The following is a 26280-nucleotide window of genomic DNA, read 5'->3' as shown; positions in this document are numbered from 1 at the left end:
ATTACATTAAAAAAAAATCTGTACTTCACTATCTCCAGTCAATTATAATTGTGTCTATATCTCTCCATGTCCTCTAGTTGACTGTTATTCTCCCAGGCCTTAGCTCTGGGCCTGTGGAGCCTAGCAGGATGCTTCAGTAAGTATTAAGTAAGGGAATGGCCACAGGGCACACTCTTCTCTCACTGTCTGACCCTCCGCACCCACCCACCCTCAACTCAGGGTTAATGGGGATGTGCCCACCCTCAGGGGATGGAGGTAAATCTGTGGACCCTTTCTGGGGAGGACACTAGCTCTCTCGGCTCCAGTGTTTGTGTGGCTGGCAACCCCAGCCTCACTCTGCCTCCTCCTCCTCATGTTTCCTCCAAACTCAAGCTTTCCTTTGCCATTTCTACCCCATCTCAGCTGATTAGTCAGAGTCAGGGTAGTCATGGTGTGGCATTGCTGGGAAATGCACTTCAATACTGCTACAGCCTTTGTAGCTACAACTGGACCCACCGTTGTCTTTCCATCATGAAGACTTCCCTTGATGTCTCTATGTGAAAAATAGGTTTGAGAGGAATCTCTTTACTTCATATTTGTTACTAACAAAAACAACATTTAAAAAAATAAAACGTTGTTTCATACAAATAGGAGGGTGACTATTTTCTATTCTATTCTGGGTCAGGGATATAGGTGGTGAGCCAGGAAGCAGATGGATTCCTGGGGACTATGGAAGAATAGAAGATCCTGAACACAGATCTGGCAGAAGATTTTTGCTTCCCAAGGCATATGATGCCCTTAGTTCCCTAGAGCCTGTACCTGACCGTTAGAACCACTACCAGCAGTAGTCCCTGCCTCACTTGTAGGGATCAGTGGCTTAGGGCTCAGGAACTGCCAACTGCATTGAGGGGAATATGTTCCTGGCATCCCAAGTCAGAACCCTGAATGAGTTTGCCCATAGAAACATTATCACACATGGATGTAAAGGTCTACAGTATTGATACTTTATCTCAACCACTTAAAAAAAGGTATAAAAGGCTTTTAGTGGGTTGGCCTATGAAGCTATTCTCCATTTATAAAATTGCTTCAATAGGCAAAACTGTGTTCAGAATTCCATACTAACTTCCTAGGACTTTAGGAACACAGCTAAGTTGGAGTATAAATGCCTTTAATTTACATATCTTTAGAACTGTAGGTTCAGTTTTCATCATGTGCATATTTGACTCTATATTATATACTACTTTGTATTTTCTTAGGCAGTCATCAAGTGCCTGCTATGACTTTAACTACCATGATGGAAGCATGTGCCAAGGAGAACTGTTCACCCACAATTCCAGCTTCAAATACAGGTTTGTAGAAAGGACTCTGGGTCAGTATGAACTTGATATCTTTGAAGTTTTATTTAGTAAATATTATTACCTCTTAGGGAATTGCTCTACAAATTTCATGATGGATTGAAATAGAAGAATAGAGAGTAAAAGAACCAAGATGATTTGAACTGGAGAAAGGATTCCCACATTGATCATTTTGTACCCCTCTCCTGTTCCTTATATTGTTTCTATTCAGGAGGATTTAGCACATTTACCCTGTGGTATGTGCTGCTGAAGATTCTGTTACCATATTGCAAACCATACTAAGTGAGTCCCTTTTAGCTGTGTAGCCTTTAACACAGGATCGGGAAGAGTATGGGCTTATAATTCAAAAGACTTGGTAATAATCCTGGACTTGACAGTCTCTAGCTCTATGTCTTGGACAAGTTATGCAAATTTCCTGGACTTTATTCAGATGAGAGAATGAGAATGAAACTTTCCCTGCCTCCACAGGATCAAATGGAACCATACATATAAAAATAATAATTTTTTAAACTCTGAATTGATCTCATAGGATGTGGCAGGCTGGAAACTATGGCATGTGTCATATATAATGAACTGTAGAAGAAATTAGTGACCTGTTTCCTGAAGCAGCAAAGATTTAGGGAGTGTATGTCTTCAAATATCTTAAGGGTTGTCATATACAAAAAGGAGCAGATTTGGTAGGAGTTGATGTGTTGTATCTACAGAGGGCACAGTTAGACTTAGGACAGATAAGGGAAGAAAGAGTTAAGCATAGTATAAGTGTGGAGTTCCCCAGTTTCCATCTGGGACCACACTGTTTGTCTGGTCGTAATGATAGTGCTTTCTTTCCTAAACGGCCTTTTCCTTGAGATCTTGGACTATTGCTTGAGGAATAATGAATAGACCCTTCTACTGACTAAATATTTTATGCTTCTTGACCTAAAGAGAGAATTAAGCACATGAATACATTCCATCCAGTGTCCCAGCAGCCATAGGCACTGTGGGCAGCTGTCACCAGCACTTCTCTCCCCTGCCGCCTGCTCTCCCAGTCAAGGCTCACAGTAAGAACCAGCTCATTCTTGACTCGTATAGCATTATTGTGCTCTGCAATTTCTAAAATCCTGTGATTTGCATCCTCCAATCTAAACACCTCCAATTTCTTCAGCTTTCCTCACATACCATAACAGTGACTACTGCCATGACACTCCAGGGCAAGCAGTTAAAAGGTGCTGTCTTATTCTGGATACTGGAGTTTAGAACCACATCACACTCTTGACCCATATTTGGCTGACTCTTGGCTAAAATGCCATTCTTCACTGGTTCAGCTGTCATGTCATAAACAGCCACCCTGTTCTCATATAATTAGGAGTTTGGGATTTCAAATAGAAGCCCATGCATTTTATTTTTCTATATATTTCTGCCAGCCCATAATCCCAGGTTGTTGCAATTTGACCAGTGAATAGACAGGAGGTCTTTGCCCAGATGATCTCTCGGTTTCAGGTCCCTTCCAGTTCTAATGTGCCATGAGCCTCATGGTGTCCGTGTGGATCCTGATTCTGTCAAGTAATATATTTATTCTCCTTCATGTCCTCAAGTTTGATACACCCTTGAAGATGTATGGCAAGGATGGCAAACTATGGCAAACTATGTCCCATGGGAAAATATGACTTGCTCTAGTTTTATATAGCCCTTGAGCTAAGAATGATTGTAAATTTTTTTTTCAAGAAAAACGTGATGGAAACTGTATGTAAGCCTAAGATAGTTGCCATCTGGCTACAGAATTTTTTTTTTTTTTTTTTTTTTTTGCCAACCTCTGTTCTAGAAGATTTCCATTAAAGGTGCCAGAAATGCATAGGACAGCAATGCAGTGCTAAGCACTAGAACATGCTCTCACATGGACATGGTTACATTTTGTGCAATTCTTCAGTTGCATAGAAATCTCTCTTAAAGAAACTGTTAATATCATTCAGCCCACATTCCTCTATCTTTTTTCAAAGGATATCAGGAGACTCTTTATCAAAGACTTTTTGCCAAAGCCCAGATTCATGATGTCTGCTACTTTTCTAATTTGAGGTTAGTCTGAACGTGTACTGAATGCACTGGTAGTGTGGGTTAGTCCTAACTCACACTGTCTCTTTAGTGATCCATTTTAGTATCTTGTCTTGGTGTCAAACAGCATTTTTCAGCAGCTTGCAGAGTCTGTCACAGTCTCAAATTCAGGTCTACAGGTGTCCCTCATTTTCCATCATTATCCATGACTTTTTAAAAAGTCACTTTTTAAAAAGAGATATTTTGAAAACTTGGACATAGTTGAAATAGCTGGGTAAAATTAAATGACTCTTGGGATCTCTTTGGCCACCTCAAAGTTCAGATTGTTGTCATCAGTATTTATTCTTCTTTTAATTCAACATTTTCCCCCTTAACAGAGTACAAAAAATAATATGTTAAAAAGTTTATTATTAACACAAATATTTTATTTTAACAACATGGTTCCAAGTATCAGTGGCCCTATGCTTGCATTGGTCTTCTATCTCTGAATATTTCTTTAATATTGTTTCCTTTATTTTAAAGCAAATATACCTTAACTGTGGTTTGATTTCAAGACAAAATATTGCTTTGCTAGTGAACCAGCAACAAAGCTAGTACTTGTTGTTCCAGAGTGTACAAAGAGGGCTGACTCAGTGGGCCCAGAAGAGGATCTGAGTCTCACCCACAGCGTGGTAGCCAGGGCTCCCAAGGCACAGAGAGAGAGAACTGCCAGGGCCACTCTCCTAGAATGAGGTCTTCCAGGTCATTCATAGTGTGAGACTCTCCCAGGATGGTTGGCTGCCCAGCTCTGTGTAATCATGTAAATGTTAGGCTTTATACAACTCCCCAGGCATGATTGTTGATGCTCAACCAAACGGTCTATTGTAATTATTTCATACGTTATTACTATTGTGACATTTTGATCTTAAAATTTAAAAAGTAAATATTTTTAGAAAATGTGAGAGTAGTTAAGTCTATTCAGTACAAACCTTGATGATGAGGATGCTAATATAATAAAAGCCTTGTGTAGTCATTCCTTCCTTCATTTTTTCACATAGTTATATTTGTTGAACCTCTATTCTGGGCCAGTCACCATGCTAGCTGTTGAGGACACAGTGTTGAATAAACAAACATGATTCTGGCCTTTATAGAACTTATAGTAAGGGAAACATAAAAAGTTATAAGATAAGGTGAGTATTACTAACAGTGCTATGACTGATCATCACAATAGAGATTGGCTGTTGGGAGATTAGACAGAGAGTAATTTCTAAGAGGAATTACTTAAGTTGAGACTTGAAGGATGAGAAGGAGCTAGTCAGGCCAAGAGGAGGGAGAAGTGTGTTCTGGGCACATGGAACATCTGAGAGTGAACACCCTGAGACATGTTCAAGGACCTGGAGAAGGCTTACTCATTTCAGGTACTGTGCTGAGCACATTGTGTGCATTATGTCACTTAATTATCACAGCAACCCCGTGAGATAGATAGATACTACTAGTTATCCTTACATTTTCGGTAAGGACCCTAAGAAAAGAGGCATTAAATAAGTTGCCAAGATCACAGCTAGTCAGTCAATGTATATCAACATAGATTTCAAAGCCTATGTTCCAACCTTCTGTCTTATTGCCTCCTAATTGAAGGATCGCTATAAATTATTCCCTAACCAAAATTTGAGATTATTTCATTTCACTGAGTATGTTTGGATAGATTTTTTAAGCCTTTCTTTATACCTACTAAAGACAATTTCTTGAATATAAACATTCTCTATTACGTATTTATGAACTGGAGTTGATTTTGTCCCCACCCGTACCCCAACCCCCCAGGGACATCTGACAATGTCTAGAGACATGTCTGTTGTCACAACTGGGATGGGGTGCTACTGGCATCTAGTGGGTAGAGGACAGGGATGCTACTAAGCATCCCACATTGCACAGGACAGTCCACAAAAAAGAATCATCTAGCCCAAAATATTAATAATGTTAAGCTTGATAAACTGTTCTGTTTGGATGTTATTCATGACCCTGAATACAAACTCTTATAAAAGGCTTCCCAGGAAAACCTCTATAACCTGCACTTCACCTAATATATTACACAAAGAACATCATTTCTCCTTCCTATGAACAAATGGTGACTTGTTCCTCCCAGGCACATTGGGGGAAAGTCTCCATCTTTTAGGCTGCAGCAGAGCTAGGAGTTGGGGGAAGAGGTGGAGATGATTTTGTAAGGATAGCTGCCAGAGTAGGGAGGAAAGCAAGGATTCCATCTGGAGAGTGGAGGAGTTTCATCTCTGGAGGTGTGTCACAGATACTGCTGGAAGCCAGAGATGGTGGCAATAGCTTTTCACAATTAGGGAGTATTCCTACATCAGTAATAAAAATACAGGAATGCCTGTATTAATCTACTCTTTCTTCCATACACTTTTTGTATTTGACATTGTAAGTGATAAAATTCATGTGTTTGAAAGTGTTATGGATTTGATCTGCTAGCTTTTGCCACTTTTAAATTTTGACTGCACGTAGTGAACTGCAAAAGTAGAGTGAAAGCTAGAACCTGGGGTTTGTTGTGCAGCATGTGTCACTTAAATTTAAAAATAACTTCTATGTCTAAGACCAGGATTAAATTTTAACTTGCAAACCCTAGTGTGCATCTGTGACAGCCTTAGTTTGTTACCTTGTGGACAGCAGGTTCACGTTACAAAAGGTACAGACATACACAGTAGCTTAATCACAAGCCTCACGGTGACTAGGAGGCAGAGTGGCCAGCTCCCTCAGAGGGCTCCTGTGGATGCAGGGAAGGTCATTGTCCCAGCGCCAGAAAATTCACACAGTAACTGGCAACCAACTGTGTTTAAAAAAAAAAAAACTTCATATTTCATTTGCTGCAGACCTCCCTGGTTCCTGAACAAAAATATTCACCTTAAAAAAAAGCAAGGCCTTTTTGCAACAATTTACAAAATACAATTATCTTATAAGTAAAAATCATTCGAATGTACAGAAAAAAGGACAAAGTTCACAGACACTTAACATTTATGAATAATTCAAATTTAATATGTTTGGATATTTTACTTTAATAGAAGAGATTGATGAATACCAGAAACCAGTCAGCCTTAATGCATTCTACATTTTGGCTTCCCACTGGGTCCCCAGTGTTTTAAATTTTTTTTCTCGTTAAAATTTTTATTTCTTCTTATTTATTTATTTTTCCAGCAGTACTGACATTTTGGATATAGTTGACATTTTTTAAATCAGCATTTCCACCAATGAATTGATTATAATTAAAGCTTAAGACTGACAGGCAAGAGGTTTTTTTTTTTTTTTTTTTTTTGAGATGGAGTCTTGCTCTGTCATCCAGGCTGGAGTGCAATGGCACGATCTCAGCTCATTGCAACCTGCACTTCCCGGGTTCAAGTGATTCTCCTGCCTTAGCCTCCTGAGTAGCTGGGATTACAGGCATGCGCCACCATACCTGGCTAATTTTTGTATTTTTAGTAGAGAAGGTGTTTCACCATGTTGGCCAGGCTGGTCTTGAACTCCTGACCTCAGGTGTTCCACCCACAAGAGGTGTTCATTTGCACTCATACTTTCAAACATGTCTCAGTCACAATCCCTTGTTTTCTAAGAAACCATAGCAAACACTGAATTTAATTATTAAAGCAGAAAAATGGCATTATTAAATACCGTTATTCAAGCATGGCCAATATTTTTTAAAATTTATAGATTAACACCTCAGATTAGAGGGAACTATTTCAGAGCCACTAAAATATGTTTGTATTCCTTCCCTCATATAAAACATTTTACTTGCATTATAAATTAAGAAAACATACTGTATTTTACTTGTCAACTGAAAATGAGGATTCTTTAACCTCATAGAATTCAAGTATAGAATTTGTTTATTGTTTTAAAACCAAAACTTTTCATGAGATTTAACCACTATCTCTCAGTAATGATAATTATGATAGCTAGCATGTATTGAGTCCTAACTATACACCAAGCACTGTTCTAAGTTCTTCATAGGTATATATTTAGTTCTTTTAAATGTCTCCACATTAAAAGTCTATTTTCATTAATTCTTTCCTTTTGTTTATAAGCAACATGTTCTCTCTCCCTCCTCCTCCTTCTTCTTCTTCTTTTTTTTTTGGAGACAGAGTTTTGCTCTTGTTGCCCAGGCTAGAGTGCAATGGCACGATCTCGGCTCACTGCAACCTCCGCCTCCCAGGTTCAAGTGATTCTCCTGCCTCAGCCTCCTGAGCAGCTGGGATTACAGGCTTGCACCACTACGCTCAGCTAATTTTTGTATTTTTAGTAGAGACAGTGTTTCACCATGTTGGCCAGGCTGATCTTGAACTCCTGACCTCAGGTAGTCTGCCCGCCTCAGCCTCCCAAAGTGCTGGGATTACAGGCATAAACCACCGCACCTGGCCTTCTCCCTTCTTTTATAACTACCCCTGTGTTTATCATTACTTCCGGGCCACCATCAGCTGGACCATTGTTCTTACATCTGAAATCTTTTCCTTGTCATCATCTCTTCTCTCTCTCTCTTCCTACACACATCTTAGGTCCTAATCCAACCTTCCTCTGGGTTTTCTTATTCCCTGAAACTCCTAGGAAACTACTAGTCTCCTTCCTTCAGTACCAAATTTCCCTATAAAACAATTGACCGGCCCTCTCTCCTTTAATTTCTGCACTGCTTTTTCTCTACTATTTGCCTTCTTCCTTCTGTTTCCTGATGACCCTGTTGTTTAATCCAGTGACCATTTTTTTTGCTTCTCATTGCCTTTGACTATTCTGCAATTTTGACGTCTTTAAAATTATTGTCTTCCTTGATTTGGATCACAGTATCCTCTGAACTCTCTTGTCCTCTCTGACTTTTAAAAACGTTTTATTGTCTTCTCATTCTATAAACATACAAATCATCTGAGATGCTTTCCTTGCCTTCATCGCAACACCCTACATCCAGTTCTTCCTTCTAAGTGGTCTATTTCTATGTCTAATGGGACGATCCTTTTCCTAAGTCACCCATGGCTGGGAGGCCTCAGAGTTGTATTTAATGCTGCCTTCTCCCTTCTGCCTACAGTTCTGCCAGCTTCCTTTCATTCATCCTTTGCCTCTTCTCTCCCATTACCCTGGTTGAGGCTCATAGAACATCATGCCTGAATTATTGCAACTGCCTCCTAAGTGGTCTTTCCACCTCCAGTCATTCTTTCCTCTTCAATTCACCCAGTATATCACCAGTAGACTATTTGTCAGAAATCACTGCCTTGAATATTTCCTCCCCTACCCCAACTCAGGCTTTCCATGATGCTCCATTACCCTCCCAATAAAATCCAAACTCCCTACAGCTTCACAGAGAGCTCCCAGTTTATCGCTCCAGCTTCGTCTTCCACTCCTCTCACCCATACTTACTGGTTTATTTGCTGTTCATCGTACAAGCATACATTTTTCTACCTCTGGGGCTTTCTGTCCGTGGCACGTGAGATGCCTTTCTACTCAAGTCTTAGTACATTGATGAGTCAAGGCAAACTCGATTCTACTACTTAATATAGAGTCTACATTAATTAGAGGGACTCCCCTCTAATTATCTGTGTACAGTTTCTCTCCCTATTTCTATCTCTTTGCACCACTGCTACTTCTGCATTTTTGTTTGTTTGCTTGTTTTTTTTAGAGACAGAGTCTCTCTGTCACCCAGGCTGGAGTGCAGTGGTGTGATTATAGCTCACTGCAGTCTCCAACTTTTGGGTTCACGTGACGCTCCCCCTTCAGCCTTCTGAGTAGCGGGGCCTACACACGTGTATCACCATGCCTGGCTTCCACTTCTGTGTCTTCTACCACATGCTAATTTGTCTTGTACATGTTTTATCTTGTACTATTTCACCAACTGGCTGGACAGCCAACTTACCCTGTTGAAAGTCTTCCAGTGCCTCCCCCTAATTTCAAGATTAAGTTTAAATTCTTCAGCTTGATGTATGAGTCTCCTCATGACCTGGTACCCTCTTGCATTTCTTCTGTTACCTCCCACACCCTTCTGCATTTACCAAAGGCTCAACATTCCCATCTTCCTGAGTTTCCCAAAACACCCCGCATGCTTTTGTGCCTGTTTGCCTTTGCTCGTCCTGTGTTACCTGCCTGGAATGTCTTCCCTCATTGATTTTACTGGCCAATCATGACCCTCTTTCAAAATCCAACTCAGGTGATACGCCCTTCAGGATACTGAAGCCCCCATCTGTGAGATGTGCATCTGTTTTGCCTCCGCAGCATCCTGTGATACTGCACTGCCCTTGTTCAGCTGCTGATCCACCTTTCCTAGGGACCATAAATTTTCTACAGATGGGACACTTCCATCCTTCTCCCATATATTCCTAGCACCTCATCCAGCGGCTGTTGGAGTAGTGAAAGGAGGCAGGTGTGGCATGGGCAAGGCCAGCTGATTACACAGGTAACCACAAGGTGGCATTTACTAGATGAATTTACCATGACTCAGAGCCTGACTTTCAGGCTGGATGCCTGGGAACTTGGCTTACCATATTGAGAGTGGCTGCATCTCACGAAGGTAGAACCTTATTAACCGAGGGTATAGAGGCTTCTCTATAAAATCAGCATGCCTGTGTACTGATTATCTTGAGCAGGATGATTGCTGGCATTGACCTGACCAGGGTGTTCTCCTTCCATTTACACGCCACACAGAAAACCAGTTCTCTCATTATAGATTTTTCAGCCAATTCACTTTATTTCACAATGGCTAATCACATGAATTGTGCGTGGATTTTACTGAACTCACCTCTTAGAGAACAAACAATCTTATTTCCAAATTCTTGGAGAGAGGTAGAAGCCCTCTCCTGTAGCGTTTATGTGCTGATTAATCTGGCATTTACTAAGCCTTCAGCAAACACTTGTTGTGACATGACCAGGTAGTTCCTGAATGAATAAATGAATGCAGATCGTGACACTAGATAGACGGTAGTGATGGAAAGTCCAGTTGTGGCAAGGTAGCATGTAGACATGCTCCACATGACCTGATTATTGGAAAATGATTTTTCCCCTTAAAAGCTCCTTTTGCTCTCTTACACATTTCTGACTCTTTTTCCTCATATTCTTCTCAGCCATCATGTTGGCGTCTATGCCGTGTATGGGGGGACCTCACTAGCACCTTCCAGACTGAGCTTCCCCCACCCTTGGTCTGGCTTCCTTGTCTGCACTGCTGCTCTGATTGCTCTCACCACAGGTCCTACCTCTTCCCTATTTCTCCTTCCTCCAAAGGAGTTCTAGTTCTCCTACTTTTTAAATCAGAATGTGCCTTGGACTCAGCGCTAAGGTAAGTGACCAAGCACAGATTCTGCCGATGTCTCTGATGCTGCATTTTGCACTCGCACCTTCATCTCTGACTTCAGCCCTCCTCTCAAGGTGTATCCCAGCATGTTTTAAAAGGAAACAGCTCCAAAGAAAGTAAAAATATCAGGATCCCTTATCCATAGGATGTTAAAATAAAGTCGGCTCAGAAGAGGAAAATTAGCCTTTTCTTAACAAAGTATCAAAGGCACTGTAGGCATGAAGCACACAGATAAAGTTGGACTGAATTGTTCTTGTTGTTTTTATACTCACGCCTTGACGTGAATATTGTGGCTGCATAATCCCAAAATTTATCACCCCCATGGTTCTTTAACCCTGTAGTGAGAGAAATACATTTTCTGGTCGTTTGCCAGTGTTAGGAATTTCTGATTCTAATATCCAACTTAGTATTAATTTTTCACTATTTTAAATGGCTAAGAAATTATGTTTCAAGTTGTATCCCAATACCTTTAAACAAAATAAGAATAGGAATTTTTGTGTCACATTATATCTTTTTCTCTTTCCCCCTTTATCCCTAAATAGAATTTTTCACATAAATACATTGTGCTTCTTATCAAGAGCTCCAGGTTGGTCCTCAAGAAAGCTTAGACATTTAACCGCAATAATGAAATAATATCTGCCCCAATTTTTAAGCAACTATTGTGTGTATGCCAATCTCTGTGCAAAGTATAATATTTTACATACCCTAAATGTATTTTTTTTTTTAAAGACAGAGTCTTGCTCTGTTACCCAGGCTGGAATGCAGTGGTGTGATCTTGGCTCACTGCAACCTCTACCTCCCGAGTTCAAGTGATTCTCCTGCCTCAGCTTCCCTAGTAGCTAGGATTACAGGCACACACCACCATGCCTGGCTAATTTTTGATTTTTAGTAGAGATGGGGTTTCTCCATGTTGGCCAGGCTGGTCTGGAACTCCTGACCTCAAGTGATCCACCCGCCTCGGCTTCCCAAAGTGCTGGGATTACAGGCATTAGCCACTGCCCCAGGACCGCTAAATATAATTCTTAAACAACCCTCTGAAGAGTATAACCCCCAAACGGCTCTCCCCATTTTACAGATGAGGATCCTAAGGTTCAGCAACTTGCCTGAGTCCCAGTGTGGGAACAGAGCAGAATTGGAAGCCAGGCAAGCTTCCTTGTTCACGCTCTCTCCCCTGCAGTCCTTTTGCCTCCTGGGTAACGTGGCTGTGTTTCCAGGTTTTGCCACAATCTCTTCCTACCATAACAAGCACAATGAATGTGAGCCTTATGTTTTGTGCTTTTTGCCCTGTTATTTTCTACCTATAGAAGAAACAAAATATTTGAGGACATTACATATGTGGCTTCATCATTATGTGTCAGTCATGTGCTGCCACATATGGAACAGATGCTGTGTGACTTCCAAAAGTTGTGTCACGGCACAATTAGAAATAGCCCTTTGGAAGGAGGTAATAGTATTTTTTTAAAATGTAAGTTTGCTATACTGTTTTTAATATTATATTCATATACATTTGTATGTCTCTTTTATTTTATGTATATTTAGGTATATTTATTGTACGTATATTTACATATGTGTATATATAAATTTACATGCTTATGTATATGTATGTATGTTTATTGTATGTATATTTCATTTTGTGTGTATTTTATTTTATATATTTTTACATAATTTTATATCATATATTTGTATGTGTTTTTATAGCTGATGAAGAGTATGAAGATGGAATTGAAAGGACGTGTGACACTCTCCTTATGTGCATTGTCACCGTGCTGAATCAGGGCCTCAGGAATGGCGGTGGTGTGGGGGATGTGCTAAGAAGGCCATCGAAAGATGTAAGCCAGAGTAAAAGTATTTTTTCAAGGAGCACACCTTTTTTTTAAACCTTTCTTCACAGCATTTATAATTTGGTTTTGGTTTTCAGGAAAATATATTGTACCATTTGCTTTAAAAGTATAACCATGGCTGTTAAAGCCAATTAATTGTTTGCTAGGATTACATAGCTGATGTACTACAACTCTTCGTGTGTTCGTAGAGTTGTGAAATGTTTCCAAGTTAATCTGTGTATTGTATTACAGCAATGAAATCATGACTGCGAACTTTATATAGGAGTTGATTGTTACACAAATAACATAATCGAGGTTGCCTGTTGCCTATCAGGTTTCTTGAGCATGAAGATTTACTCTTTGCTTCTGCATAGGAATAGCCTCCATCATTTATCTATGATAAATATAATATTTGAGCAAATTCTAACAGAATTTCATATATTAAAATGGCGAAGTGGAAACACTTCTCACTAGCTGCAAAATCTTGAGTGCCAGGCCAGGAACTTGAAGAATCTTAGCTCTGCTCCAGCCAGTTGTATCATATTGTCAAATCATCTAACCTCTTAACCTCAGGTTCCTCTTCTGTTAAAAAACTGGATTGCCTTGTCTCTAATTTGCATTTTAACACTGTTCATCAGGTAGAAATAAGAAGGAGCTATATATACTTGATCCTGTATGGGCAAGAATAAAGCCTACTCCAGAAATTGACAAGTCGTTAGGTCTTCCTTAGCTCCCCAATCACTGACTTTTGGAATTGACATTTAACTGCCTTTTCTGTAATGTCTGGGATAGGAGACCACTGTGCCAAAGTGCATTTAGCAGAATGGCATAATAAAGTCCTTTCTAAAGAAAGCGAAGTCCCACCACTGTGGGAAAGACATGTATCAGTCCTAGAGAAATGTAAGTGGTTCTGGAAATAGGCTGGGAAGTTTTTCTTACAACACTTAAAGTAAAGATGGGAAGTGAGCCTTATTTTTCCAACTTGGGATACTATTTATATTCATTTCACAAACATTTATTGAATATACTCTGTATGCTAGACAGTGTGCTCAATCAATATGCCTAGAAAGTGTGTGTGTGTGCATATATATATATATATATATATATATATGCACACACATTTTTTTAAATTTTTATTTCAGGAGCCCTTGTTTGCTGCCCGAGTGGTTTATGACCTTCTTTTTTATTTCATTGTTATCATTATTGTTCTGAACTTGATTTTTGGTGTTATCATCGATACTTTTGCTGATCTCAGAAGCGAAAAACAGAAAAAAGAAGAAATTCTAAAGACAACTTGTTTCATCTGTGGTAAGTGTTCTGCAGATGCTAAAACAATAGATGAATAAACTGTTTGCAGGAAAGAGGGGCTAGAGGGATTTTTATTTTTCATGCTTTTGGAAAAATTATTTCAAAATGAAGGTTGGATAAAATTCAGATATGTAACTGAGCATTAGACTGGAATTCTCTGCTTCTATAAATAGAGGGAGGAATTATACCCCAAAGCTATCCTGTCATTATTTCTGTGATTTACCTGATTCTGTGACTATAGAAATGTGATACAAAATGCCAAAAGGTTTCACCAACTGGCAAACAGGTTTTTAATCACAGTAACATATTTATTATGCAACAGAATCACATTTAATTTTGTTAGAATATGAATCCAAATATGATTTTCCAGCAGCTTGAACTTCTACTCACTGACATCACTATGTTTTGGATTCTGAACTGAGCCTTCTCTCTGTTTGTTTGTTTGTTTGTTATTTTGAGATGGAGTCTCGCTCTGTTACCCAGGCTGGAGTGCAGTGACATGATCTCAGCTCACTGCAACCTCTGCCTCCCGGGTTCAAGTGATTCTCCTGCCTCAGCCTCCCGAGTAGCTGGGACTGCAGGCACGTACGACCATGCCTGGCTAATTTTTGTATTTTCAGTAGAGCCGGGGTTTCGCCATGTTGGCCAGGCTGGTCTCGAACACCTGACCTCAGGTGATCCACCCGCCTCGGCCTCCCAAAGTGCTGGGATTGCAGGTGTAAGCCACCGCACCCGGCCCTTCTCTCAGTTTTTAATTACTCTCTCTCTGTCTCTCTTACACACACACACACACACACACACACACACACACATATACACACCACTCCTCTCCCGTTCTCCCATCATCATCTCTCCTAGGGCACACAGCCTTCTCCTTCCTTCTCATCGCCTTCATCGTCCCCCTCAGCTCTGCCCTCTTCTCTGTACCCATCACCTCTTTCTGGCTTCAGTTGTCTTTGTAGCTGGTCTCTTGGCACTCTAGAATCCATCCTCCTCTTTGGGTGATCACCCACTCTAGGTTTCATTCACCCTCCTTGTTTCCACATTAGGCTGAAAAAAATCTGTTGGTGATAGTCGCAAAACAAGCCTAAGGGTTCACTGCAACGTTACTGTGTGTAACAAATTGGGTCCTCAATACATTTCATTCTCTCCTTGCTTCAACTTTTGTTGAGTGTTTCATTCACCTCAATGGCTCTCCAAACCTTTTCTACCTTCCTCCAACAGTTGTGGGTGTACCAGGTAATAATGTGTAATATTATGGTATATTCAGTGGAAACAAATAGAAAGTGGTCATTCCCTGTTTTGGGGTGTTCATGATCTATTTTGGGATACAAACACAATAAATAGCCTTGCTATCTCATGCATTGAAGGAAATGGTAGAGAAGTTTACAGGAAGCTGCAGGTACCCAGAGGAGGGATACCTCTCCAGCATGGGGTAGGGAGTGAGAAAGAAGGGTCAGGAAAGCCTTTAGAAGAGATAGTGACTGAGCTGGTGGTAAAAGATGAAAGGGAGAGGTTGCCAGATCAAAGTGAGTACAAGCAGAAAGGCCAGGATAAGCAAAGTCGTGGAGGTGGAAGAACAGTACAAGGGTCTTCACTTACTCTAAAGCAGCTCAGTGTTGCTGACGTAAAGTTCAGAGCAGGTCATGCTAAGAGATGAGGTTGGCCAGACCACGCATGGCCTTTTATATTAGGCCGTTTGGACTTTATCATCCGGACTTACAGGGGAAGATGAACCATTAAAGAATTTTAAGTAGAACACCGCAGGGTCTATTTTTTTTTGCTTTAGAGCACTATGGCAGCTTTGGGAGGTCATTCATCAGGAAACAGTACCAGAAGCACAGTCATCAGGTAGGAGGTCATTACCACAGTCCAAGCGAAAGGTAATGAAAGCAGCAGAGTTAGTGGTGGCAGTATTAAGGATAGAAGGCAGAGTCAAGAAATATTTAGGAGATCAAATCTTTAAATCTTGATGCTTAGGAAAGGATATGAAAGATAGCTGGGATGCCCAAGTGGATGGTAGTACTAAGAAGTGATTGAGCTTGAGAATAGATGAAAAAAAACAATTTAGGTAGAAATATGCCGAGTTTAACTTTGAGAATCCTGAAATTGAGTGTGTACTGACCCACCCCAGTGGGATACAGCACAGATTAATTCATGAGTCTGAGCCTCAGAGATTGAGTCTTCACTGGGGACTGTAACTGGGGAATCCTCAGCCTATATGTAATAGTGAAATCTGGAGTGTGGAGGAGGGTGTCCGAGTGAGAAGAGAAGCAGAGAGACTACAAGTGGAAAGCCCCAGCTTTGAAGACTTAGGAGAGAAAGAGGAGCACACACCAACAACTTGGAGTACCAAGTCAGAATGGTGTGAGGAGAAGCAGGAAGGGGTGTCCTGTGGAAGAGAGGGGAGAAAACAGCCTTGGAAAGAAATGAATTCGTTATCAACTCTGCCCAAGCAGAGAAAGCCAGTAACATGACCTAAAAAGCCATCTGATTTCTCATTTAGGAGGCTTTGGTGAATTTAGGTAGAGTGGATTGTGCAGTGCTGAGTAGAGATTTGCTAGAAGGAAACTGAGAGAGATCGGGAAGAGGCTGAGAGGACACTCCATCAACCTTGGAAGATAATATACCTCCTCCTACCTTTATAGAAAAATAACCCACACCCTGTATTTTTTTTCTATTTTTCTCTTTATGTGACAGCTATCACCACCTCCATTTCTTCACAATAGATGTATGTGTGTCTCCTTTCTTTTCTTCTCAGCAGATCCTTCAGCCTTTCTAAGGATGATCCTCTCTTCCCTTGGGTCACCTCACCTGGAGCTCTGTCCTCTTTCAGCCTTATCATAAAAAAATTTTTAAATGACTATTTATTGAATACTTACTACATGTCTGGCTTTTTACTTAGGTATTTCTTTTCATTTTATTCTTAAAAAATGAATACTATGTATGATGTATATTACCACTCCTTTACAAACATGGGAACAGAGACTCGGCTCCCATCAACATCCAGTTGGTAAGCAGAAGAGCCAAGATTTGAATGGAGGACTACCTAACTCAAAAGTCCACTCAGCTATCCTGTTCTAAAATGACAAAGTGACAGGTTCTCATTCAAGCATAACCAAGCCTGAGGACAGATCCTGGTGGAAGCGTATAGCGTTATGGGGCCAAGCTGTTGTTTAGAAGTGTGAGTCCCATACAGGAGAATGATGCTGCCCTCAGAAACCTCTCTGTATATCTCGTGGTCTTTCTTTTGCACTGCTTCTTCCTCCATGCCCTTTTCTTCATGGTCATAATCATCATCATGTTGGTACACTACCTCTGAAAGAGATGCTCTTTGGAAGAATGGACCAGAGGCTGGAAGCCTCATTCTAAGACATGATATTGTCTCCCATATTTTTACCAAAAACATGAACAGCAACATAAGCCCATTGCTTACCCATGATTCCTGCCCCTCTAAGCTTTCCCTTCTCGGTCAGAATTCTCTTTGGCTTTTCACAGTTATTAAAAAGCCAGTCACCTATAAATTCCTTTAAACATCACAATAACTGTCATCAACAACTTGAAGTGTTCTTGAATCTCACTGTTAACTTCCCGCTGACCTTTTCTTCTCCCTCTGCTTGCTTTTTCTTGGTCACAGGGTCCTATTCCTTCTCCCAAAACCCCTTAATAGGAGGTTTTGATTTTGCCCTTGACTCCTTGTCTCCTCTCTGTTCTCCTCTTTGACATCACTTTTATGCAGATTATTGCCAAGTATGCATGCTCAGCTCCAACCTTTCCCCAGGCTTTCCCCTCTGTTTTCAGTCACTCACTGGACAGTTAGACATGTCTTCCCGGCAGCCAAACCGGCCATGTCTGAAGCCAGTCCACCATCCCTTTCTGTCTCCCTCCTCTAGCCTAGCTCTTTATCCTGACATCCATATAGCTATTAGTAATATCCCACAGTGCCTTTTATCTGAGGGAACCGCACCATCATGTTTAGCATCTCCTTTTTTCTCTTCCAGGTGCCCTAGCTACCATGCGCTAATGAACCCACCTTCACAATCTCACCCACATGCTTCCACACATTCCCGCAGCCACATCTTAGTTTTTCAGGCTAACCCAGGCTCACAACCCCAAATGGTCTGCTCGGTGTTGCCAGACTAATTTTTCCACTTTTAATTAATCATTTCTTTACTCAAAAAGCCATCAATAACATTGCACAGTCTATAACTCTGTAACTTGAATTTTCCTGGCATCTAAGCTACCCCACAATCTGGCCCCTTCTTTTTTTGCCTACCTTCTCCCCCATCGTTCTCCCATTTATAGCTCAAGTTCCAGGGCAACTACATTACTTACCTTTAACTTCCCAGACTCTCCATGTATTCTTAGTTGTGAGAGAACAATTTCATTTGGAATGCCCCAATTCCTACACTGTTGAACTCCTGCTCTCTCTCTGAGGCCCAGCTCTAATGCCATTGTTCTAGAAGTCTTCTCCGATCTCACACATCTGCCCCTAAATTCCTCACATCACACTTAGCTATATGGCACTGTACATATTTCTGTTGTCTGATCACCTCTGCTGGATGCCATGCATTTTCACATCAAAGAAAATGCATGAACTTTATAGTCAAGTAGTCATAGGTCTACACTGGTTCTGCATCCTAGCTATGTGATCTTGGCCAAATTTCTAATCATCCTGAGCTATTGTTCCCTCACCTGGAAAATGAGGAATATAATGCCATGGTTTGGTGTTGTGATGAGTATAATTGAGATCATGTATATCAAAATCTCTAGCACGAGGCTTAACTGAGGGTCCGCCCTCAACACATGTTAATTTCTCTTCTTTAAGAGAACCAGATCCGTGTCTTATCCATTTTTTTTTTTGCTTTCATAATTTGCATTGGTGAACATCCATAAATATTTGCTTAATGAATGACTATCCAGTAAGTCAGCCTCAGGCTGATATTGTCTCTATACTTCTCTGGCTTATAATCTACAAAAGGCAGATAAAATATTGAGATTGTATATACTGCAGACAGCAGGTGTGCTGATTCAAGGTGGCTCCAGATTTTGTTACATGCAGGGTATTGTTTCTGTGGAGTGCTGCCCACAGGAATGTAGGGTGACATTGCAGGATGCACTAAGAGATGTAAGATCAATATTGTCTGTTTTCTAGAAGCTTCACGTTTATTCAAAAATCTGAGGGAACACTTAAGTAATTTAACCTAAGTGTAAATTTAAATAGTATTTTTATATTAGAACAAATAGAATATTGTAAAATAGAACAAATTCAGCGTGAATATTTAGAATAAAATAGAAACTTTTTTAAAAAATGAATAATTGGCTTCAGGTACTTTTCGCTGCTACTTTCTGTAACCTCAGTAACAGAAAGGTATACATTTTCTGCTCCCTTCCCTTAAAGGACCTTGAGCAGAAACATATAAGAAGCATTATGATAATGTATATCTAGATATGCATTCATTCCCAGAAGCTCCAACCACACAAATGATATAATTCATCTCATATATGTTAGGAGAACTTAGTTACAATAATGATTTAAATGGTTGCGATATTTGGGGGTTGTGCTAGTAGGCTATAAAATAGTGACTGGTCCGGACATGGTTCCTGGTAAAGTTGGATGTGAAGTTGTGATCCAAAGAAGGACATAGTACCAAATAACAAAGGAGAGAATCTCCATAGTAGGAGAGAACTGGCTCCAGGTGTGTGCCAAGGGACACCCAGAGTAGGACAAGAGGATGTAGATTCTGTGACAGGCAATGGACCTAGTTGGAACTTTCCCAGCCTTGAAGACAATGTCCAGATGTTTGAAAGTGAAACATGACTCAGAAAACAATAGCTAGTGATCCAGAAAGTGGCCCTGGAGGGTGAGGATTAGCAGATGACAGAGCTGAGCAGGAAGCAGAGACACAGATTAGCTCTTGCATCCATATTAATTAGGAACATTGAGTTACTAGAGGCTGAAGATCCAGTAAGAAAGAGATGTCGAAAGACCAGGTGTGACAAAACAACAGAATGGAGAAAGGATTTGATGGTAGGTCAGAATTCCTATTCTAAGGATAGGGTATCTTGCTGTGGCGATATTATCATAAACTCAGTCATTCAAGTATCATAAACTCAAGTCATTCAAGTCAGAAAATTCAGAGTCATTATTGATTTCTCCATCTTCCTAAATCTATATCTCTAATTGGACATCAAGCCCTTTCAAGTTTTCATTCAAAAATGCCTCTTCAGTCTCTCTTATTCATTTATTTTATTATTCTGTCAAATTTAGTTGCATGCCTACTGTTCTCCAGACACTGCCAGGTGCTGGTAATGCAAAAATGAGTCAGACAGTAAAATGGTAGAGGCTAAGATGGAAACAGGCATATTTTCATAGTGAAGTGTTATGGGCCCAGAAGGTCAAACAACTGGTTGTGTCTGTGGGAGTCGGTGGTGGAAGTGGGGAAGCTGAGTCTTGAAGAAGGAATACTTGGAAGGCAGAAAAGAGAGTAGATGAAGGTGTCTTGGTGTATTTGGCGAATGGTGAGAAAGTCAGCATGACTACAAGAACTGTGCTGAGTGGAATGTCAGTGCATGAGTCCAAGAATGACTTCAAGTTCCCTGGTCAACAAGGACTTCTTTAACAGAGACGAAGAAGAGGGCTCAAGAAACACATTTTTGACAAGTTAAGTTTGACATCCCCACAAGCTATCCAGGTGGATATATCCAGCAGGCAGCTGGAAAAAGGAATGGAAGTTCAGAAGAAAGGTCAGTACTGGGGATAAAGATTGAGAAAACATCAGCAAGATGATGGTAAAACCGTGAGAATGGATGATGAAGCTTATAGAGCAAGAACTTATGAAGATGAAAGACAACCAGTTTCCCTCTTTTACATTTCCCCCTCCACTGCCCTGGTGCCTGGGTCTTGCATCCTTAATCTCTTATCCCAATCTTCCCCTGAATCCTGCCACAGGAATGACTTGGAGTATAGCTCTGAATACACTAGTTTCTACTCAGAAGCTTTCAGAATAGGCCAGGCATGGTGGCTCATGCCTGTAATCTCAACAACTTTGGGAGGCCGAGGCGAGCATATAACCTGAAGTCAGGAGTTTAAGACCAGCCTGGCCAACATAGTGAAACCCCATCTCTACTAAAAATACAAAAATTAATTGGGCATGGTGGCACATTCCTGTAACCCCAGCTACTCTGGAGGCTGAGGCAGGAGAATCGCTTAAACCTGGAAGGCAGAGGTTGCAGTGAGCTGAGATTGCACCACTGCACTCCAGCCTGGGTGACAGAGCAAGACTCTGTCAAAAAAAAAAAAAAAAAAAAAAAGAAGAAGCTTTCAGAATAAAATACAGATGCCTTAGCTTTGAGTTTAAAGCTTGCCATTGTTTCTGCCAGATGTATCATTTCATCTGCATCTCCAAATGTTCCCTTTCTGCCACACCAGAGTAATTGACGTCCCCTAAACAGGTCATGTACTTTCATCTCTGGCTTTTCCATGCCATTTCTCCTGCCCAGATGGGAAAGGAACATGGGCTTTAGAGTCAGAAATATTTTTATTTAAATACTAATTGACTCTTCCGCTAAATAGAGATATTAACTTGAGCAATTTATTGAATCATTCTGAATCTATTTCCTCACATGCTAAAAGGTCAGATTGGATTATTGTAATTATAATAGCATATTTAGACATCTTTATAGTTGTCAGCATCAATAGATGCTCAATAAAAATTAAGTACCTTTTATTACCATTCAACTCTTCTCCACTTACCATATTATGTACCGAGGCTGGATTTTTCAAGCTTTGCACCTCTTGGAAACCTTTTAAAATGACCCTCATCAGAATTCATTTTGCCCTTCTTTATGGTCCCTTGGCAGTTTATACCTCTTCAGAATATAACACAACGTGCCTGTTTCCTCTACCGTATTACAGATTAATTGACAGTAAGAACCTAATTTTTATAGCCCCATTACCTTGCAACTGGTAGATGTTTGAATTGAATTCTGGGAAAATCTACTTTAACATTTTCTCTCTTTTGTTTGTTTTGTTTAGTTTGTTTTTCTCTCTTTTGTTTTTTAGTGTTTTGTTGTTGTTGTTGTTAATAGCTCTATTGAGATATAATTCACACATCATATAATTCACCCATTTAATATGTACAATTCAGTGGTTTTTAGTATATTCAGAGTTGTGCATCCATCACCATAATTGATTTTACAACATTTTCATTGTCCCAGAAAGAAACCCCATACCCTTTAGCCATCATCCGATCCCTAACCTTCCATCTCTGCCTCAGTTCTACTTTTTGCCTCTGTGGATTTGCCTATATTGGACATTTTATATAAATGGGATCATAATATGTGGGCTTTTGCAACTAGCTACTTTCACTTAGTAGGATGTTTTAAAGGTTCATGTTGTAGCAGGTATCAGTACTTCATTCTTTTTTATTGTAAAAAATTATCCTGTCATATGGATATACCATATTTTATCCTTTCATTAATTAATTGACATTGGGGTTGTTTCCACTTTTAGCTATTATGAATAATGCTGCTATGAACATTGATGTACAAGTTTTTATGTGAACATACATTTTCAGTTCTCTTGAATATATACCCAGGAGTGGATTATGCTTAGTTATGTGGTAACTCTCTGTTTAACCATTTGAGGAATTGCCAAACTGTTTTCCAAAGTAGCTGCTGCACTATTTTACATTTCTGTTAGCAGTGTATGAGGATTCTAATTTCTCCACATCTTCACCAACACTTATTATTATCTGGTTTTGGTTATAGCCATTTTAGTGGAACAATATTTTAGTAGTGACATTACTAATTCAATCAATCAGTATTTAATTGAGTGCCAACTATGTGCCAAACATCATTCCGAGCTATTGGGACCGTTGGTGAAGAAAAGAAATATATCTGCCCAGGTGGCTCTTATACTCTAGTGGGAGGACAAACACAATACATAATAAACATAATAAATTTTTATCCAAGTTGCTGGATGAAATAACATTTCTTTCTCCTTTGCTGATTATCAGACAGGCTTTTTCTTACACAATCATTTTACCTCTTTATCTTAGAGATGTAATCCAATTTAATTTCATAACTTTGATATGGCTATATTCAGTCTATAAGGAGGTGGTAAGCACTATAAGAAAAAGAGAGGAAAAGGGAAAAGGTGATCAAGAAGGTCAGCAGAAGGGTTGTATTTTTAAACAGGGTGATCAGGTTAAACCACATTGAGATGGTGAGATTTCAGCAAAAACTTGAAGGTGAATGAGTTAAAGAGATGTCAGTGAGAAGAGTTTTGTAACCAGAGGAAACAACCATTCCAAAGGTCCTGAAGTCCAAAGGCCCTGTGTTCCAAAAAAAAAGCAGAGGCCAGTGTGGTTGCATGGGAGGTAGCAATGGAGAGAATAGTAAGAAGTAAGGTTAGTGTGGCTGTGAGGCCAAGTCACATAGGATTTAGCAAATACATATTGCATGGGACTCATACTAAAGAATTATTTATTGTTTATCTGAAATTCAAACATAACTGACCATGCTGTAGCTTTTCTAGCAACTCTACTTGTAGGTCCTTGTAAGGACTTTGACCCTTATCTTGAGGAGGTGGGGGAGCCATTGTTGGGTTTACAACAGAAGAGAGACACCATTTCTCTTAAGTTTTTAAAGGATTGCTCTGGCTGCTGTGTTGAGAATGGGCTATGGAGAGTAAAGATGGAAACAAGGAGGCCTGGGAGTCTATTGCAGTAATCCACATGAGGGATGACAATGGCCCAGACCAGAGTGTAGCAGCAGAGCAGGTGAGAAGTGGTCAGATTCTGGATATATTTTGAAGGTAGAGCCAAAAGCATTTCAACATGGATTGGATGTGCTGTGTGAGAGGCAGAGAGGATTCAAGAATGACATCTAGGCTTTTGGCTTGAACAACTAGAACAGAGCTGCCATCGAATAAAAGGGGAGGACTGTGGGTGAAGCAGGTTTAGGGAAGAGAATTGTAGTTTATTTGGGCATGCTGAGCTGATTATAGGTCAAATAAGATGAGGCCTAGCCATCAGCCAGCAGAATTTTATGGTATTTTCCATACAGATATCCAATAATGTAAGTAAAAAGTCACCCCTTCCTTGGGGACAGATTTTTTTACTTATTGTGCTTTATATCTTATTATTTAAAAAAGGTCTTCAGGCTGGGCAACATTGTGAAGCTCTATCTCTACAGAAAAAAAAAAAAAAAGAAAGATACAAAAACTAGCCGGGCATGGTGGTGCATGCGTGTAGTCCCAGGTACTTAGGAGGCTGAGGTGGGAGGATCAGTTGAACCTGGGAGGTTGAGTCTGCATTGAGCCACTGCACTCCAGCCTGGGAAAAGAGTGAGACTCTGTCTCAAAAAAATAAATAAATAAAAGGGTCTTCTATATCCCTGAGTGAACTTACAAAAAATGCTTAGAGAAAGAATAGCCAGGGTTGGATTTCAGTTTCCTGGTTTCTTCTTCAGTATCTGAGCTGTAAAAACCTAACTGAATCCCAACATCCCACTTCACTTGGCACTCGAATTCATGTTTCCATAGATGTTTTTCTTCATCTCTATTCATTTATTTTTATCTATTCTCTAATGTTGAGAGAAAAGAATTTTATTATCTAGATGCTTTTCTTTACTGTACTTCCAAAGGCTTGAAAATGTGCCCTGGAAATGGAACAGATCACCCCCTGCCCAAAATGCCTGGAACACGGTACCCTAGAGGGCTGGCATGGTGTGAGCCCTTGCTGTCCTCAGCGTGTGGACGGCCATCTCCTTTGTGTTCCTTTCACTGATTCCAAGTGGTTTTGAACAGATGACTGTCTCAATTCTTTCCCTCTTTTAATCCAAGTTTCTGGGTAAAATGACGTTTTTGTTTTTTTTTTTTTCTGTCCTGATTAGCAAGCATACCTTTTCTTGCATGATCATTGTTACCTCTTTTTCTCAGACTTGTGGTACAATTTCATTTGAAAATTTTGATATGGCTGTATTTAAAATTATCTGCAACTTTTTCATCTATTATAGGACTGTGCATTTCCAAGGATCCATGGGGAAAAATAAATGTTAGTTGGGAAAAAATCTATAAACGATGGCCTCTTTTCTGGAGGTCTTGTGTACTGTGTTGTTTTTAATTATAACATTTTAAATTGGCACACTCTTACTGAAAGCATTTTTTTCACAATAATTATTATGTTTTGTTTTTATGCTAAGAAGCGAGTACTGATTAAATGACGAATTACATATATTGTGTTGCCTGTGTTTTGCAGGACTTGAGAGAGACAAGTTTGATAACAAAACAGTTTCATTTGAGGAGCACATTAAGTCAGAACACAATATGTGGCATTATTTGTACTTCATAGTCCTGGTGAAAGTTAAAGACCCAACAGAATACACTGGACCTGAAAGTTACGTGGCTCAAATGATTGTGGTGAGTGACCAGAAGGTTTTAATTTGTGACTGTATTGTATCTTTTAGGCTTTCATCTTCTCTGCCCTACCATCCTCCCAAAATATGAAGATTGTAGCAATCATTTTTTGTTAACATTTAAATAGGCCTGTCAATCACTGAAGAACATCTACACTGACTAAGTCATTGGTTCCCAGTAGAATCCTTGGTTATTCAAACCAAATTTGAGTCTCCAGTGCACAGATGATATTTCCTGGATTCTCTTTGCAATGACTAGCACCATCTCAGTGATGTTCACCACCTTCTGACATCATACCTTTTATCATTGCTGATGTCCCACTTCCTGAAATCTGGAACTTTCCCATTGTTAAATATGAACAGAAGATTCATACCTTAAGGAATCCCTTGAATTTCAAAAATCAAGAGTTTAAGAAATTGAATTGTGTTTGGGGATAGTATGATGTTCAGTCCTAATGGGAGAGCACTGATTTTCCATCAACATGTACTTCGGATTGATTTACCAGTGTTGCTGATGAATTTGCACTGATCCTGCCACATCTAGTTGCTTATAACTCCTCAGCAAGATTAGGACATGATTTGAAGTTTCTTCTGTCTCATAGAAAATTAAAACAAATTGGCCCGAAAGGGAAATTAAAGTTACAACTTCAGTGTATACGTATACACATTTAGTGAGTATCGTTACATCTGATATAAACGTTTGCATTTTTATAATTAAATATAGCTATAAATTGGATATTCTCCCCACCCCCCAAAAAAAAAATCTAAGAAAATTGTGTTCACCGTTTGAGAAAGAGGCCTTAGATGACTCACGATCCTCCTTGCTGCTTGGTCCTAAGGAAAACACTTAATAAACACCAATGTTTGCACCAATGCTGAAGTGTCAGCAAACTTATCATCTACTTAGGAAGAGACTGTAGTTAGGGAGCAACCAAAGAACATTTTGGAGGATAACATATTAATAATTATAAGTTCATATAGTCATAGTTTACCTTACCTGCCAATATTTATGTGTCACAAGAGAGCTACATGTAAATTGGATTTTTATATTTCAGCATTTTCATGCTTT

General features: G+C 39.8%; 1 protein-coding gene across 5 annotated transcripts in view; it reads left to right on the top strand.

Annotated features, from left to right (window-relative positions):
• ITPR2 (inositol 1,4,5-trisphosphate receptor type 2) overlaps positions 1-26280 on the top strand; it is a 519932-nt gene that overhangs the window by 442872 nt on the left and 50780 nt on the right. For all 5 annotated transcript variants that reach the window (XM_024256738.3, XM_054527007.2, XM_054527008.2 and 2 more), the window contains 4 exons: positions 1236-1328; positions 12361-12491; positions 13625-13790; positions 25055-25215. In XM_024256738.3, coding sequence (XP_024112506.2) covers positions 1236-1328; positions 12361-12491; positions 13625-13790; positions 25055-25215 — 551 coding nt within the window. The remainder of the gene's footprint in view (positions 1-1235; positions 1329-12360; positions 12492-13624; positions 13791-25054; positions 25216-26280) is intronic.

Source organism: Pongo abelii, chromosome 10 (assembly GCF_028885655.2).
Source record: "Pongo abelii isolate AG06213 chromosome 10, NHGRI_mPonAbe1-v2.0_pri, whole genome shotgun sequence".
NCBI classification, from domain to species: domain Eukaryota; kingdom Metazoa; phylum Chordata; class Mammalia; order Primates; family Hominidae; genus Pongo; species Pongo abelii.
This window is presented reverse-complemented; position numbering and strand designations above follow the sequence as displayed.